We start from the raw sequence: 18,842 nt of genomic DNA, 5'->3' as shown, positions 1-18,842 counted from the left end.
TTGGTGGGCCTAGCTTACCGGGTGGCATTCTCCAGTGCCCGAGAGAAGGAGGCATAGTCATCTGTGGAGTGCTCCAGGGAGTAATACCATACGGCAGCAGCAAGGATGCGGGCATCTGAGTCCTCACCGCCTAGTGAATTCTGCAGTGCCTGGTAAAAGGCTGTTTTACTGTTGGTTGGCTTTTCTTCAATTGCTTTCTTGACAGAGGAGGGAGGAGGAGGGAGGAGGGAGGAAGGGAGGGGAGGAAGGGAAGGGAGGGAGGAGGAGGGAGGGAGGGGAGGAGAAGGGAGGGAGGAGGGAAGGGAGGGAGGGAGGGGAGGGGAGGAAGGAGGGAGGGGAGGAGGGAGGGGGAGGGAGGAAGGAAGGGAGGAGGGAGGGAGGAGGAAAACGGGAGGACAAAGGAGGGGGGAGGGAGGGGGGGGAGGAGGGGGGGAGGGAGGGGGGGAGGGGGGGGAAGGGGGGGGGGGAGGGAGGAAGGGAGGGAGGAGGAAGGGGGGGAGGGAGGAAGGGAGGAAGGGAGGGAGGAAGGGAGGGAGGGAGGAAGGGAGGGAGGGAGGGAGGAAGGAAGGAAGGAAGGGAGGAAGGGAGGGAGGGAGGAAGGGAGGGAGGAAGAGGGAGGAAGGAGGGGGAGGAGGATTGAAAAGGTTAAAATTTCCCAACTGTATCCTGAAGGTACTCACAGTGTACTCTTCAAATAGTAGTCTAGGATTTTCTTTCTGAGAAGGAGCAAAACACAGCATTTGTCCCAGCCTCACTGCTTTTTTACTGTGTTACCTTAAACAATTGGTTCTACCTGCCAGTGCCATCCATTTGCCCATCTGGAATGAGAATGCCTCCCATTAGGGTTAAGAGGACATGCAGGAAATCACACTTCAACCTAGTCTGAATGGCAATCTGATACTGAGCCACACTTCTGCCTTTTTTTGGTTTTATCTGGCTAGGTTTAGCTAGCTTGTGTGACCTGTGAATGGAATGCGAAACATTTTGTTCCACCCTACGTACCACTACAGTCACTCAAAGTGTGAACAGACAGTGTTGTCATAAGAACATACTCTTCTGGGGCCAACTCTGCGCGACCTGGGAAGCTAGGACCATAAGGCCAAGCTTCCTGTCTGCTGGGCTTCGTCCTGGTTGGCGAGAGACAGGGACGCATAAAAGGATGTCCAAAGCCTCACAGAGCAGGTTTAGAATGGGCAGGGGTACATGGATGAGGATGGGAGCAGGCCTCCTTAGGAAGGAAAGTCAGAGAAGGTACACTGCTGGGTTGAAGGTTGCCTATCTGCCCAGGAACAACAAACCCTGCTTCTCCCTCTCAGCCTGCTGTCCTGTTCTTGCCTTGCAGCTGAGTACACTATGGGATGGGGAGCAACTCAGCTTCTGGCCTCAGTTTCCTCCTTTCTAGAGAGGAAGGGCAGAAGATGCAAGTCATTTGGGGTGTAGGTCTGGGAATGTGGCCGAGAAGCCGATTCCCAGCCAGGCTCCCGATGCACATGCTTCCATGTTTCCAGGAGCTCCTGTATACCATGACCCACCCCACTTTTTGGCAGACCTTGGTGTGTTTACACTGCCCAACAATCTCCTCCAATATAGGGATCCTGGTTCAGGGCGTTAGGAGCTGTATATTGGTGAGCTAACGTGCATGTTCCCACTTGTGGGACATTCTAAGCAGCCCTGCTGATGGGAAGCCTGGCATGTCCACCCATGAGATGATCGATCAAAGACATGTCTCAGTCATAGAATACCAACATCAGGAGACAGTGAGGATGACCAGAGGGATTGGCATTGCGAAAGGGCCATGTTTCTTTAATCTTCACATATGTTTTAGAAAGAAATAATTACATGTACCAATATCCACTAGGCATGTCATGTGTGCATGAGCATACATGGCCTATTCAGCTTCCACATAGCCACGGCCAGAGTCCAAGGTCACAGTAAAGAAAGACTCATCTATATATCACATTGTCTCATAGACCCCCAAATAAATCACACAAATAGCATGTACCCACTTTGCTTTTTGTGAGAGTTATCCTTCATTTATTCTAGGCTAATAATAATGGTTTTCACCTACTCACCTGCTGTCTATCATGATGATTTTCTGAGTTCCAAAGGTCTGGGGTAACTCAATTGAATGATTCTCAATGATTCTGATTGCCGAAATAGCTCATAATAAAATGGCTACCAAACCTGTCCCATACCTTCTGTCACTTACAGCTTGATATTGAGTATTTCCCAATTGTTTCACCAGTGTGTTCCAGGAGCCCAGTGCTGGGTGTGGCATCACCTTACTTCCTGCTCCAATTCTAGGCCTGGGGAGTCTGTGCCTCCTTAGGGCCATCATACAGAAGGTCAGCATGGGTTAGTATTTAGCCCAGGCCTTATCTTACACGGGGGCAGCCATTCATTCTGTAGCTCTAACAACCAAGAACCAGAGTTACATTAAAAACACAGGACCACTAGGATGGGAGGAAGTCGACACATGGTGCATGGCCCAGGGCACTGACAACACCGAATTGGGAATCAATATGAGGGTTCAAGTATCTACTGCCAGATATGAGAGGCCTTGGAAGAATGATTTCACTTTTTCTGACCCTGACATCTTTAAAGTGCAGAGAATGGTGTTGTCCCAGCTCTGCTTTGCTTCAGAGAGGATTAAGGCACCTGGGCAGTCACCTATAGTATCCCATGGCCAAGTTGTGTGTCTATGTGTGATGCCAGTTAAGAGCACCTAAGAAGTTCTAGCACAAGGACCTGCCTGGAGCCAGAAATCCAAGCTTGGTTCCCAATCCTTCTCATTCCCCAGTATTGTGGCTTTGACTTGTCCTGTAACCTTACCAATCCTTGTGTTCCTCATGTGCAAATTGGTGTTAACTGGAATCTAGGTTGCAGTGTTGACTTGAGAATTCACAATGATAGCCTAAAACACCCTGGTCAAGTTATGACATAGGGCACTTAATAAAAGAGACAAACTTGTATTAACTGTCGGTTTGACTACCTTCAATGAGAAAACTAAAGGAGAAAACCTAAAGGTCCTATACCACATTACCACAGAATACAAAAAGCCTCATGTGTCTGGCTACATGGAGGAAGGCTCCTTTCTTTCACTCATCTTCTCTTCTTTGTGTGGATACAATGAATATCCGAAGGACTGTGTAAGTATTGATAGCTGAACTATGGCAAATGTCAAATTCCCTGGTCTGTTGGCTGAGATCCCAGTCCTCAGCATAGGCAGTGAGGAGTAGGGAAGGAGAAAACCCTGATAGCCACTCTCTGTCTCTGTGTTTTGCAATCCCCTGAACTTATGCAGAAATGGTGGTGAGGAAGACTTTGTTCTGAGGCCCTAGATGATGTACAACCACAGTGGAATCCATGGACACTTGGAAGGAATTGCTTACTTCCACTTGCTAACATGAGGTCCAGATACCAAGCCCCTGTGTTCCACCAGTCGTATAGGGGAGTACTGTGCAAAGTGAAAGAAGTGGCTTTCCCTTGCTGATGTACGTGTGAAGATTCTTGATAAGACACGCAGCCTACCTGTGCTGCAGAGGAGCAGGACCAAATTAGGAAGGTTTAAATTTACTTCCAGCCCAAGTCTCAGGCCTTCTATCCCGATGTCCTCACCTCCTGAAAGCCACCAGCCATGCATAACCAATGAGTGTCCTTCCTCTGTGTGTACTCTTGCTTACCTAGAGGCATCTTCCTGCCATGCTTTCAACCTAGTGAGGTAGACTGGGTTCATTATTTGATAGTTCTATCTGCTTCCTCCTGTCTTGGACCCCCTCCCAATTGCGCTCCACATGCCAGTTCTTCTGAGAGTTACCAGCCTCCTCACCGTTTCAGTCCAAGTATGTAGCATACCATACTCTCCTGTTGGGAAGGACTCAGAAAGCTCTTAATCTATATCTATTTGCACACTGGCTCCTCACAAGGTTCTGCAGGGTTGTTAAGCCACTGCTAGTCGGAGGAGTAAGAGAGCACAGCAGGATTCCTACAGGAGAATCTAGAGGGCTTCAGAGCTTGCCTGAGTTCAGGTGCCCATGGTTCTCTAGAGCAGTGCTTCTCAACTTTTCTGATGCAGTGACCTTTTAATACAGTTCCTCAAGTTGCAGGGACCTCCCCAACTATAAAATTATTTTCATTGCTACGTCATAACTGTAATTTTGCTACCGTTATAAATAATAATGTAGACATCTGTGCTTTCTGATGGTCTTAAGCAACCCCTATGAAAGGGTACACCTTCTAAGGAGTTGTGATCGCTGCTCTAGAGCTTCTGAGGATCTTTTGTTTATTGGGTGGACAAAACCTGAAGACTGACCTACTGCCTGTTAGAAATGGAAGATTCAAGATGAGCCTGATGTGAGTTGACCTGAGATCGAGTATGGTTGGGTTGGAGAGATTCACAAATGAGCAAAGTGCTCTATCAGGTCCCTGTGTTCTGTCCAAGTTGGCTTCAGGAGACAGAGGCATGTCCTCTGTTCAACCTTCATGACCTTCATTTATCTGACTGTTCTTTATCCAGTGGTTCAGGGTCCATGCAGGGCAGGCACTATGACTGCAAGCTGACCCCATGCTGTTTCACTTCCAGCAGCATTTGCCACTTGCTCTTCACTTCTTTTTGGGAACCCTTTCTGGGCCTTTGTGGCACTAAACCTTTCTGGATTTCTCTTGATCTTACAGCTCACAGTCCATATATCAATCAAGCGGCACCCAGATCAGATGATCTCTCAGGTTCTTCCTGAAAGGATTCAGAGCTCCTTGCATGTGCACAGCACCATAGTCTGGGCCTCTGCTTCCTTATTACCCAACCCTCATTGAGGTCTTGATTGGCTGCTAGAATGCTTGTGTTTTTATTTTGTAAGGGGTATTTAACACAAGAATTCACTGCTTGAACATACACTGGAATCTCCCAACATTGCCTCTCTCTCTCTCTCTCTCTCTCTCTCTCTCTCTCTCTCTCTCTCTCTCTCCCTCCCACCCTCCTTCACCCCTCCCTCCTTTACTCCCTCCCTCCCTCCCTTATCCTCCTTCCTCTGCTTCCTCTAATATTCTTCAGGTTCCCTAGGTTATGTCCTTCCTTGTCTGCCAGATAGCCCATTCCCATTCTGGCTTCTATATCTCTCCTGTTTATCTTCAGATGTCCATATTCTATGGTTGTCTCTTTTTCCCATGCAGGTTTCAACCCAAAAGACCCCTCTGTTAGGTTGTCATTGTCCACTCCTAAAGTGTGTCTCCCTTTCTACTGTTTCTTTTGTAGCCCTCTGGCTCTGCTTTCTCTAGGGCACTTCTCAAGACCTAAAACGGCTTATTACTTATTTATGCATCATTGTTTCTTATCTGAGGGAGCTCTTCAAGTCAGGAGTTCTGTCTGGGTGCTCAGAACTTTCTCCCAAAGCCTAGAAGACCTCAGCAATGGGGTATTTAATAAAACATGGTGGTGCTTACATGAATCACACAGGAACCACTGTTCAGTACTTACTACAGAGCTATGTGACAATGGCCAACCTTCTATCAGATGTGGCAGAATTATTGTCAAGTGACTAACAAAATATTCTCCTATTATTTTCTTTTAAAAATTATAGGAGAAAATATGACGATGCTGTAATGACAATATACTAGTGATTCTAGTTTGACTTGCACTCTATGTCAACAGTCATTAAACATTTTTTTAATATTTTAGGGGTAGTAAGTCCACTTGTCTTAACTCCAGGGAGAACCTTTGAAGCACTAGATGAGGAGACATGGAGTATCAGGCTCTGAGGTTCTCGGTCTCAGTGAGGATGGGAAGGTCACAAAATGTTAGGTAGGGCATCCTGGAGCCGGAGCTCCACAGTCCCTTCCTGGTGAGAGCAGTCTCCATTCTTAGATGTGCAGAAGGCAGAAGGCTCACTGTGCTACCTAGAAGCTATAATCTCCTCAGCACTGACTAGCTAAGCAGCTTGTCTAAGCCACATGGTCAAAACTAGGAATTGACATTCATTCTCCCATTCATGTCTTCCTAGGTCAGACATAGCATGAGAATTTGGGGTAGTGGTACCTCTTTTCAAGAAATACCCCCTCTCTCTTCTCTGTATGTGTCTGTCTGTCTCTCTCTCCCTGTCTCTCTCTCTGTCTCTTACACACACACACACACACACACACACACACACACACACACACACACACACACACACACTGAGGATTCCTGCATCCGCCTCTTACTACGAGCTACTTGCAAGGATTTGATACTGCTGCACTAGGGCTCATGCCAGCAACTTGGCTGCCAGGTGCAGCTTTCCAACTCTCAGACACCACTCCCCCTCCACAGGCCCCCCCACTGCACCTGCTCTTGAATGAGGCCAACTTCTAGCCAAGCCCAGGGCACAAGAAAGCAACACTAAGCTTTGGGATTTTCTTGTCTTCCTCAGAGATGCTTGGAGGAGAAGCAGAACTGTGAATCTTGGAACAAAACTGCTTTTGATAATGCAAATTTAGTCTTGGTTAATGCAGACAGACTGTCAACTTCAGCAGTCAGGAGAAGGGAGGGGGCTAACTCCTCATCTCAGAGACCAGTGAAGAATTTCAATAGAATGCTTCGACTTCCGAAATAAGATCATTCTAAGCGAGCGGAGGCTTTCTACCTTTCCAGTCATCTTTGTGGCCCCCATGCTCTGCAGGTATGTCTCTGGGTGTAATGAGAAATCCTTGGGGGGACAATAGTGGCCTGGGTGACAGGGGTGAGAGTCTTCAGGATTTGATGAAGTCCTTTCCACCCTCCCTCTTTGGTCTAAGGGTATTTGGTGGTCTGTGCTGAGGGGATGTTTGGTCCTGAGGTCTGAATAAGGGTTAGGAGGCACCTATTCCTTCCCTGGATGGTGTGTGTTTGTGGGCTGACCTCCAGCTGCCATTTCTACAACTGCTGTGAGGAAGAAATGTGTGTATCTGTTTTAGCATCTATGTGCACTTTTGCTGTGATTTGGAAAACTGGCCTGAGGTCAGATTATTCAGTGGGTATAAGTCCTTTGTATTTCTTCTTAGAACCAGGGACATTAACTATTCTACTAAGGAGTTAAGTATAAAAATATCTATCATTTATTCAGGTCCAACTATTTTCTTGACAGTGGAGTGTGTTTATGTCCTCTGGGCATATTCAGCAGGATCTCCTTGGTAGTTCTCCCAATTTGCAGATAGAGAAACTAAGTCTCAAGTTTGGGGAATGCAAATGCTTCAGACTGCAGTCAGAAGACATCCAGGACGTTTGCTTGTTCTTTTGAAAGGAGGCCAAGGGGCGGGATTTGTTTTGTTCTCGATCATTTGTCACTCAGGTGCAGTGGCACTATGGGTAATGATCCTCACCCTACCTTTTGTCGTCAGGGATGTGATGCTCACCTCTCCAAAGAGCATGTGCATATCCATTTCTACATGTTTGGCTTGTTAATTGTTGATGTTCTGATCTGAACATTACCTCTTAGAGGGCAGGAATCCAATTGGTAGTGATGTCCACCATAACCAGCCCTGCACCTGGAATGCCATAAATGACCGGTCTACTTTCACTAGCAAGTAGGCGCTTTTGTATACTCATGCTGTGTGCCCTGCTCAGCTAGACATGGTGATTTCATGTTTAGGGTCTCAGAAGGGCTACCAAATAAAATAAGACCTTTGGAGCTTGAGGAGAGAGAACAACACATGTTCTAGGAGAGGAAACTGCACATGTTACATCCTTAAGCCTAGCTAAGGAACACCAAAGATATGGAATTACTATGGCCATTCAAGGTGACCAGGGAGGGCATAGAAGGGAGTAATTCTGATTCCATTAAACAGATCTCTGGGGGCTACTGTCAAGATACAGCTCTGACTCCTGGAGAGAAGACTGGCTGATAGAAGCCTTGCAGGTTAAGAGAAAGTGAGGTGAATCCTGAGCCACTGTTGCTAAGCCTGAGAATAGGAGTGCGCTGGGAGGACTGTGGTGGGTATGTGAGTTTGAGTGTGGATACGAGTGGCCCTAGCAGCTCCTTAGAAACTAAGGATGAAGAGCTATAGGCATCTGAGTCAAGATGATCAGCAGTCTGGGCTCAAGTGGGGGAAAGTCTGAATGGATAGCTAGGCTGGAGGTATATGCCCCCTCTGATTAGGGACTGGTATAGAGACCGGGGCTCTGGCTTTCTATCAAACATTGCTTCTTCCACTCCATCTTCTAGGCAAGCAGTGACCAGGTATACTCACCAGACACAATAGTATACAAGAACTCAGCAAGTCCGAAATGGGTGACCAGAGAGACAGAAAGGGGTGACAGTGAGCAATGTACCAAGGCCTACTCCCAGTGGGTGGGGCCTGAAGAAGCATGAACATGTGCACTGGCTTCTCTGTTCTGGCCTCCAGGGCATGCAGACTTTCCCAGCAGGGCTGGTTCAGCAGTGAGCCTCCCTGCCATATGTTACCATGTTCCTTTCTGAGTGAACAAAGGGAATTTTGCCTACACCTTGGATAACTCAAGGAGAATTGAAATACTGCACCGGGGAAGGATTCCTGGTCCTGTAGTCTGTTGGCAATGACAGAAAGTTCCTAAAACACCACTGGGATGGTGCTAGGGAGGGCGAGCCCCTGGCAGCCACAGAGCCAAGCAGCCTTCTTATGCTTGGCTAGCATAATTGAAGAATTGGACCTGGGCTAAGTCTGATCCATTGTAGCCCATATCTACCAACAGGAGGCTACTTTTGTCACTAGTCGGGAACTACTGGAGGTAGTGTAGGAAGCACCTGCTAGGGTGGCCCTCACTTACCCATACTCCCTATCTGAGATGACCCCTAAGGTGAGACTACCTTAAGACTACCCTAAGGTGATAGTACCTCTTCCTCCTTTAATGACTGAGAGACAGGATGATTATTCAGTATGTTTCCAGAGCAAGCATCATGAGGATAGGGTCTCTTACCCAAAGACAACATGTCCTCTCTCACAGAGAAATATTTCAAGGAAAAAGTTATATTCTGTGTAATTTATCCTATTTGTGGAGAGAGCAGCAGCAGAGAGTAAGCCATTCTGTTGTACAACTCCTGAGGCAGTCATGTTAACTACTTGGTTTATCTGTCCACACTGTGATCTTTTCATGAAGAAACACACAAATATATACATGTGCATACATGTATAGACTTGCTTCTTAAACATGAGTGGTAACTCAGCTCCATTTTCTCTACATTTTTGCTTTCTCCTTAGCTGCCTATCACAAGCATCCCCCAAGCAAGCCGAGAGACCGAGCTCATGTTTTTAATAGCTGCATAATATTTAGCAGCTGGAGTGTATCTTAATTTAGTCAACCAGACATCTGGATTTCTTCCCACTTTTTCCTGCAACAATTAACACTGTGAAAAATATCCTTGCACACATGCTGTGAAAGAGCTGTACTTTTTGCTTATGGCAAGGTGTCCCTGTGACTGAGAAGCCCTGTTCAGCTTCTGCTCTAAGCTCTTTGCAGTGATTGATTCCCAGCAGCAATTTGTAGGCTTTAGTCACCTCTTATAAATGTCTTAGTTCTGAACCCAGCTTCCCCCATGACTACCTTCCGGCTCCTGTAGCCTTGGTACGCAGTCCTCCATCAGCCAGAAGAATAGTCAGTAGTTCCTGACCTAGTATTCCAGCAGAAGGCTGCAGAGGCCTCCCTTTACCTACCTTCACAGCCTTTGCCCTGTTGATAAGCCCATCGTCCTGAGAACCTCCTATGAGCAGATCCACCTTCACTGGCAGAGGCCTCTTCAACCGTCTGGAAGGAAGTTCACGTAGGTACTGGCCATCGACCACAGGACCCCAGTAGTGGAAAGGGCCACTCACAGCCAGGAGCTGCAGGGTGAGAAAGAAGGCCATTATTTGCATGCATTTTAGTTTCCTTTAAGAAAACCACAATCTTAGTGTTGGCTATGCAGCTGAAATTGACAATTGTAGCCAAGAGCTAGCTAATGGTCCTAAACAGGGACTGAGACCAGAAAGGCCTCTGTGAAAGGAACTCAGCAAGATGGAACCTGGTCCTTCTTAATCTCTGGAGCCCCATAACTCTGCCTCTTAGTGCCTTATGATGTCCGCCTTTTGCATGACTCTACATTGTCTTGCTTAGTGGGACCTAAAACATGAATGTTCATGTTCTAACTCCAGTTGGGCTCTAATGGAAAGCAAGGGTCAAATGAATAGGACAACAGGCAAGTAAGACCTCCTGTGACAGGGACAGTGGCTAGGCAGCCAATCTCTCCTCAGCAATGCTTAGCCCCCAGGAGACCTTTCCAGAGCCTCTTGGCTGAAGCAACAAGAGGTTCCCAGGAGGAACAGGAAGTAGAGGAAGGGCTTAAAGTCAGTATCTGTAGCAGGTGACACTAAACAGCATAGCCCATATAGGAGAAGATGAGGACAAGACTGAATCTACATCTTAGGGTCCAGATTTGTTATGAGGATCAAGTCTGCTCATGCTTTCTTTGCCAATGTCAGAGGCAGCCAGAGACCCAGGCTGAAAGCAAGGTCATTACTGGTAGAAAGAGATGCACAGCTGTTGATCTAAGGATCTGTAACTTAACTTTGTGCCTCTATGGTTCTAGCATTGGGTGTGGCCCTTCTCAAGTTCTATTTCATTTCATCTCTCAACTCTATGTAACCATTATAGGTTCCACTCTATACATAAGACATCCGAATGACAGAGGAACAATCTCCCATCAGCAGTCTTGTATGTTCTTTGTAGCCTGTGGCTCCTGCAAGGACTGGGACACAGGAGACAATCTTATCTTTAGTTGGTCATGCATTGGGTGAATATTGGTGGAGAAGATCATCACACTTCCTTGATAGGCCTTGGACTTCCATTTGTAAAAACAAAAGATTATCCCTCCCAACCTGCACAGCAGCACCCACCTTGGTCTGAGCTTCATTGAGAATGTTGGCAGGCTTCTGGCGGAAGCAGGAGACCACTTCCTGGATGGATGAGTTAGGGCATCCAACCTCCTTTGCCAAGGCTGCAGCTTGCTGTTGGGCCCTATCTGGGCTGATAATTGCAGCCGGTGACAATGCTGAGCCTCCCTGAAAAAAAAAAAAAAGAGCAGGGGTTGGACTGACAATCCGTACAGATTTGACTGTGGCTTAGGACTCTCGGGTCTTAGCAGAGTTCTGTAGCTTCTCCCATATGCAGACACATGGGATCCTTTGATATGCAACATGTATGAATGTCAGGGTTGACCTGAACATAACAGCTTTCTGTGTAAACTTGAACAAGTCAGTGCAAAACTTGGTTTCCTTATTTGTGAAGGGAGGTGCCAGTCTTGCTGTGCATGCTAAAGAAGTATATTGAGGTCGAGGGTGATAGTTCTGAGTACGGACTGGAAAAGTTTCTGGTAAAAGCACTATGCAAAGTACAGCTTTATCTACCTCCTCTCCAGGGAGCTCCTTAAGTAGTAAGGTTTCCTGATTCTCAGATGTACTTGAATGTGAAAATAGAGGCTCCCTAGAAGACACCATCATTCCAGGTTACAAAGAGGTATGTACATAAGAGACTGAGAAGTTGGTGCCTGGTCAGACATACCACCAGATGGGAGCACCTAGAGCTCAGCAATTCTGTCACTGAGGCTCTGAAGGCTACTTAGCATGAGTATGAGGACTGTACACTTGAGATTAGTTTTCTAGCACAAGTGGCCAACTTCTCTGAGAAGCCCATTGTTAATAAGTGGCACACCAGGGACATGAGCACAAAGGTCACACACTCAGCTACTGTGAGGCAGACTCTCACACATGCCTGGGAGGCTCCTGATGGGAGAATGTTATACCTATCCCATATTGATGGCTGGTTCTTAGTCCTTAGAGGGACCTGTGACCAGAGCCTGAGGCCAAGCAAGCAGTGGGAAGCTCATGGGAGGAACAGGAAAGTACATAGGGTGGGCAGGAGGAGGACTGAAGACCTAGTAGCTATATATAGCCTGATGACCAAGGCACTTTCCAATATCTCTGAATGGTACAGATAAGGACAGAGAGCCTGGGCTGCAGACACAAGATAGTGTGAGGCAGCATAAAGGGGGTTTGTCTTTTACTGTGTTCTATACACTAAACTCAGCCTGATGGTGCCTCCTGCAAGATGTGCATGACAGACTCCTCTAAGCATTAGCATCTACAAACAAGAGAGGATCTACTAGACTCCTCATGAGAAGCAACAGAGGTGCAGGTCAAACTTACAGCCAGCCAGGGCTTAGAGTACAGTGACCTTCGTAACATAACATAAGTGTTAGTTTTACACCCTTGATTTATTTTTGTAACACCAAGTGGTTAGCTGCTTTTAAAAACCACTTGCTCTGTTCTTGTAACAGAATGTTACTCACACTAGAGTTATTCACTCTGCAGCACAGCAGTCTGTGCTGCAAAGTGCAGGGGTGTGGTGGTGTCAAGTGGACCAGTCCTGGTTGTCAACCTTCCTACAGCAATGGTTCTCAGCCTTCTTAATGCTGCTACCCCTTAATACAGTTCCTCTTGTGGTATTCCCAACTATAAAATTATTGTTATTGCTACTTTAGAATTATAATTTTGCTACTGTTATGAATAGTAATGTAAATTCCTGTTATGATGTTTTTAAGTAACCCTTATGAAAGGGTTGTTTGATTGTCCTGCCAAAGGTCATGACCCATAGATTGATAACCAGTAGCCTACAGGAATGCCTGAGGACAAGAGGATTTCAGGGTGGGCCTCTGATGTTTTCAATATTTCTGCTAGCTATAAATAGCAGGAGTTCTTGATATGCAGAGGAAGTGGGTAAAGGCGTGGGTTTCACTGACACTGTAAGATAGCTTAGAGAACTTTCCTCTCTTTTATTGTTGTGATCAATCTTTCTGAAACCTTGCTCTTTGTGGAAAATCAGCAGTTAAACAGGCTGTTCTCATTTGGGGGCATTTGTTAGGATCTACAGCTGGTGGTCCTTGAGGAACAGAGACTGGGTCAAAAAAAAAAAAAAGAAAAAAACAACAAAAATACCTGATCTTAGAGGAAAGGGACAGGACCAGAATTCCAACACTGTCTCTCTGATGGTGTCATTCAGAAATTGTGCCTTCAGTGTGCCCAAGAGGACTGCCTCTTACACTGTCCTTGACGAAGTTATTATCTGGCAAGGCAGCAGAGGCACATTTTTTTTTGGGAGGGGGGTGTGGAAATCTTGCTGTCCCAGGTGTGCCCTGATGGCCTTGCCTTAAGAGATCAATGTTCTTATGCAGGAAGAGAGTCCTGAGAAACCCCCTCTATCTCCTTCCTATGCCTCAGTTCTCCTTGCATTCTTTCTGTGAGGTAGAAGGAAAGGAAAAGATGGGAAACTCATACCCACCTCCTCACCAGTCAGCGCCAGGCTTGATGGGCTGTGACAGCCTCAGCTCAGAAAGAGACAAAACAACAACAACAACAACAAAAACCAAACAGAGGAGTTAGGTGCACTTCTGTGCAACATATTCAGAACAGCCCATGAATCCTCACCCTAGACGTGTCAGGAAGTTGGCAGAAGTGAAGTTGTGCACCCCACATCTCACAGCTGGGAAGGGACAAACATGAGATACATCCCAGGCAACCAGCTACACTTCCACACTCTACCCACTATGCATTAGCAGGCTTGTCTGTGCCTTGTTCCCTGCCTCTCTTTGTGAGAAGCAGGGCCAACACCCGGTAGGAAGGCCCTGCCTTAGAAACAGACAGACTGGGGTTTTGGTTCCCGTGAGGCCTGCTATTTTGTCATTTCCCAACTTTGCATGGAAGAGCCACGTGGTCAACAATTCCAAAGATGATACAGGACAATGATGCAAAAGAGCCTCATACTGTAATCAGCCGACAGTGAATGTGAATGCTAATTATCATTAGGAGTGGTATTAACTATTGGTTTCTTTCCCACAAAGCAATGTGTGATCCAGCTTCTTGCTGAGAGGAAGCATATATGTGACTCCACAGCACTGTAACACTCTGAGGAGCACTGCCAGCTCCCACTGGGTTACAGACTCCAGTGAATTCAACCATCATTTGCTACTGAAGAAGGATCCACCTAAAATATTTTGAGTCTGATTTTATCTAGAGTGTCTTGTCCTGTCTTATGTCCTCAAGCTGTGGTCAGACATAAGGGTTTTCAAAGTACACACTGTGCTTACCAGTCTGCACACCAGAGTGACCCTACGCTATTGGGGTCAGGACAAAGGCTAGAATTCTTATGCATTGAGAACTCCAGGGATGGAGGGCTGGGCACCTGTATGCCTGGAGAACTCTGCAGAGAGGCAGGACTTGAGAGAACTTTGAGAAAATGAGCAGAAAGGGGCACTGGCAGGTAACTACTACTAGAGAGCGTCAAGGATGGCAGATAGGTTGGGAATGTTGAAGAAAAAAACTGGGCTCTAAAGATCTTAGCATCCCTGTAAAGAGCTATATAGGAAGGAGCCAACACACAGAATGGATGGGGAATAAGGTGAGCTTTCTAGGAGGAGGAGAGGACTCTGCATAGAAGATGTTGAGAAGTAAGATTTGAAAACAAGTCAATGTCAGCCAAGTGAGAGGGGTCACCACGAACCCTAGGGTGCAAGGCAGGCTTCTATAGCTAGACATCCTTGGGGATTTTGGACAGACTATTCTAAGTGTTTAGGAATATCACTGCCTACATCTGTACATGGTCACACTGAAATGGCTTGAGCACACAGCAGACCTTTGAGCAATGACTGAATATGATGAGTGCCTCAGGGATGTGGATGACTGAAAGCAGAACAACTAAGTGATTTTTCCACCACTGGCTAGAGCTGTGTGTAAAATACCCATTTAATATAGACATGCAGGGCAGAAGTGAACTGGGACAAAGGGCAGGATTCTGCTTGATACTCTTAGTGCTAGAGGAGCTGGAGGAGCTGGAGGAGCTGGAGGAGCTGGAGGGGCTGGAGGAGCTGGAGGAGCTGGAGGGGCTTGAGGAGCTGGAGGAGCTGGAGGGGCTGGAGGAGCTGGAGGAGCTGGAGGAGCTGGAGGAAGCACCTGAGGCAGGAACCCAGCCCAGCCTGCTTGGTGGTCCAGAGATTCTGAGTAGAGATCAGAGCCAGAGAGCATGTCCACTGCTTTATATCCTTCTTTTCCTGGAAATCCAACCAAGCCTGAGCCTATCACTGAATTCCATGGACTTTGAAATTGGAGCATGCTTCTGAGAGGTAAGGAGAACCTGGAGACAGACCTAGAAACTGTAGCAAAGAGACTTTCAAAGATGGTTCCATCTAAGTCTGTGTTAACGTTCTCTTGTATGCCTTTAACCTGGAGTCATCCCTTTGCCTGATTCTGGGACCATGAGTCTTACTGAAGTCTGAGCATTTCAGTTTTGTCAAAACCTTAACACGAGTACTGACAATAGTTAATGTAACTTCCATATTGAAACTATAATCTGTAAAATCATAGATCATTTCACTTTTCTTCTTCTCTGAAATCAGACTTCTTGGTTTTTACTTAGGCTGTGGAACTTGAGTGGGAAGAGCCAAGGTATGGCTTGCTATTGCTCAGTGTCCCTTGCCTGTCAGATGATAGTGATCTACTGTGGTCCTCCTAACAGGAACGGAGTGGTAACTGATGCAAGCCAAAACCAAGGGCACTTTTGCAAGTAGAATTTGAAGTAAGTAATTTGACTAAGTGTACATGTACATATGCATATATTCATGTGGAAAGTGAAAAGCATTCAGCCTTTGTGAGTGGCCTCTTAAAAGCTGGGACACTAATTTCTGTACATTTTTATTCTGTGATCTCTGCAACAACCCTCTGCATATTAGTAACCCTACCCACTTTACAGATTGGGAGAACACAGTCCAGGAGAAAATGAGGTGTATGAGATCTTGAGACTTGTAATAACAACTCAAGTTAAAAAGCTTTTAGCTTCCCCCATGATCTACCACCTCCCACTACAGTCCCACCTTAGCACAGCACTTCGTGAATTCTCATTCTCATTATGAGTGACTGACAGGTGGCAGCCAATAAGGAAGAGATTTATAAGGGTTGTCAGAGAGCGGGAAGATGATATGGGGATCTTTCTTCCCCTGTGTCAGTCAGGAGTGCATGATGCAAGGCAGACTTAAATGGGGCTCTGTAAAGAAGACTCATGACTGTAGACTGGGAAGGCACAAAGACAGAGAACACTGTCCTCTGAAGTCTCTTGGCAAATGTTTACAACCTCTCTGCATTCTGCTCAGTACAGATCCATTATCTACAGAGCCTCTTCTAAATACCCCACACCTTCCTTAGGAGAGAAGCAAACATTGCTTATTTTTATGTTCTGTGTATGCCTCACATCGTCTCTAGAATTTCCATAGATTGAGGAAGAGCATCAAAGATGTTTAATAGCTTCCTGGTACCCAGCAGAAGAGGATGAAACCCAAGTATTCTGATTCCAGTGTGCTTTTCCATGACAATGCACTGTTTCAGTAGATGGCAGAATCCAGGTGAGATTGATAGGCAGTCTGTTCCAACTCTTCACCTATTACCTGCCCCCACCCCAAGATTGCTTAGATATTTCAACTTTGCCAATTCCCAGAGCCCTCTATCCATTCATAAAGGGTCAGCTGTAGAGTTTCACCAGCTCCTTATAATTCCAACAGTGTGTCCATAAAATATCATTGCCGATGCAACTAGAAAGGCATTTAGGTGATATTTTAAAAGCTGATTCCACATTATAGTATGACTGATCTTTGCCATGGGACCACAGTCATTTATACTTGTCACATAAATAAAGCTACAAGTAAATGGTATGGCTAAGGACCCTGAAGACCACTTCATAGGGAAATGAGTGGTGAGGTAGAACAAAACCCCATAGGAACAGGGTCTGGGTGAGGGGACAGGCTCCGACAGAAACCTCAAAGACCCCAGTAACCCCTTTTTGGACATTCCTTTTGTTTGGAAGGAGATTAGTATGGGATTTGGACCTATTTTGTTTCCTCTATGTCTCAAAGACCTGACAGAACACCTTTTGCCATCTGTTAAACACGTCATGTTTAATTGGCTTTGTCACCCTCTGACTGTCAGAATCCACTTAAGTGCATGGTCGTTAAAATTACTGACTTCCCAGACCAAGGTGTCACTCTTGAAAAATGCCATCCTAGTAATTTCTGAGGTGGGATCTGCACCCCATCATAAAGAGGATTTAAGGTACAGCCCCAGAGCCTGCCTCCACTGCTGCCAAAGAGCACTTTCTCCACATACATGGTCCTCATAGCCCTTCACAGCTGATTCAGAACAAGAATTTCAAAGGATCCTTCCTGCTTCTCCCTATCACATTCCTGAGTCCAGCCTTCTAGCAGTCCCTGAGACTATGGGGAGAAAAGGACAGCTGGGCTCATGGGTGGCAGGGGAGAGATTAAACTATGGTTCAATACTTTTTGTCATTGTTCAGTTTTTAATAATTTTTTAGGAAAGCCTAGCCACATGTCACTTATGGGTAGCTTTGTATAAGAAGTACATTTTCTTAGTTTTACAGTTGGGGTCTGAGATCTGTATGTCTTCCTCTTAACAAGAAGACTCAAGACCTTGTCTGCCCTAGGAAGTATAAGTGTAGAACATGGCCTGATGGGACAATAGACTTTGGGAATATAGAATAACCAGCTGGGAGCCTGTTGGAACAGTCCACAGCTGTAATGACCTGTCTAAGAGACTGGAAGAGATGTTGGACAGAGAGGCAGAAGTTACCTAGAGTGGGTAGAGACAATATGCTGCTCTAACAGGGGTCTCTACACACTACAGGAGACAGAAGGATTGAGGGAGACAGTCTTTTCATCCCTGTGGCTCTGGCTTCCCATGCCTATTTGGGACATTCTGAACTCATAGTCTGTTTGTTCACATGGGCTTGGCACTTTGCTGGCAGAGTTCACTTCCTCATCTCAAGGTCTGAGCCCAGTTCCCACCAGGATGAGGGCACTGATGGCCTGAGCTACTTACTCAAGCAGATCCTTACTTCAAATGCTACCCTGAGTAGTCCTGTGGTCTCTTGCTAGCTAAGGTTATGGTGGACTCTATAAGAAGAACATGCATATTTTTGCCCTCCATATTTGTTATATCCTTGAAGTCTATACCTTTAAATCTGTCAGATGAAAGCAAGTATAAGTTATTGTTATTTTGAAGAGATATGGGAAGACTAATTCACAAATAGACTTTCAGGTTGGGGGTTCTTGCTAAATTCTTCTCATTCCCCATCTCTTAAATAGGTATGTGACAATGTCACTAGAGATGCATTGGGAGCATGGGTTATCCTCACTGATGAGCTATGTACAACCTTAGTGAATTAAAGCCCCGAGGCTTCAGTTACTTTGGGTTTAAAGTAAGGGTGAGAAAAATACCTTACTTACATATTTGTTAGGAGGAAGTTTTAAGGCAGCATTAAAGGGCTTATGTGTACCAAGCTTCCAGTAAACAGTACAAGTGTTTTTAGATAATCTAAGCAATAATTCAGAGAATTTTTGTGAACATCAAATGAAATCACAGGTATGAAAAGATGTTGTAAGCTATAAAATTTCTCCATATAAATATCTACTATTAATATTCCTACTGATGCTCAAACTATATTTGGTGAACTGTTCTTTAGTCCAATGATTTTTTTTACTTTTGTATGTTTTTATTAATCCCATGATTCATGATTGAGACAAACTTTACTAGAGCAAATTAAAAGCATTACGCAACTTAATTTTGACTTTGAAGGGACAGTTGTCTTAATAGTCCAATGATTCTAAGTCTATAGGCTGTGATCCCTTTGGGGTTGAATGATTCTTTCATAGGGGTTGCCTAAGACCAAGACTAAGTCTGTGCTAAGACTAAGAACAGATATTTACATTATGATTCATAACAGTAACAAGATTACAATTATTAAGTATCAACAAAAGTAATTTTATGGT

General features: G+C 45.7%; 2 protein-coding genes across 3 annotated transcripts in view; one reads left to right on the top strand and one right to left on the bottom strand.

The window, feature by feature from the left end:
• Positions 1-18,842, bottom strand: part of Tg (thyroglobulin) — a 180,387-nt gene that overhangs the window by 11,975 nt on the left and 149,570 nt on the right. Inside the window, 3 exon segments of the mRNA XM_032916270.1 lie at positions 19-197; positions 9,637-9,804; positions 10,855-11,019. Coding sequence (XP_032772161.1) covers positions 19-197; positions 9,637-9,804; positions 10,855-11,019 — 512 coding nt within the window.
• Positions 6,327-18,842, top strand: part of Sla (Src like adaptor) — a 50,644-nt gene continuing 38,128 nt past the window's right edge. For both annotated transcript variants that reach the window (XM_032916290.1, XM_032916297.1), the window contains exon 1: positions 6,327-6,650. In XM_032916290.1, the coding sequence (XP_032772181.1) occupies positions 6,640-6,650 (11 nt within the window). In that variant the 5' untranslated portion in view covers positions 6,327-6,639. The remainder of the gene's footprint in view (positions 6,651-18,842) is intronic.

Source organism: Rattus rattus, chromosome 1, assembly GCF_011064425.1.
Source record: "Rattus rattus isolate New Zealand chromosome 1, Rrattus_CSIRO_v1, whole genome shotgun sequence".
Classification (NCBI taxonomy): Eukaryota; Metazoa; Chordata; class Mammalia; order Rodentia; family Muridae; genus Rattus; species Rattus rattus.
This window is presented reverse-complemented; position numbering and strand designations above follow the sequence as displayed.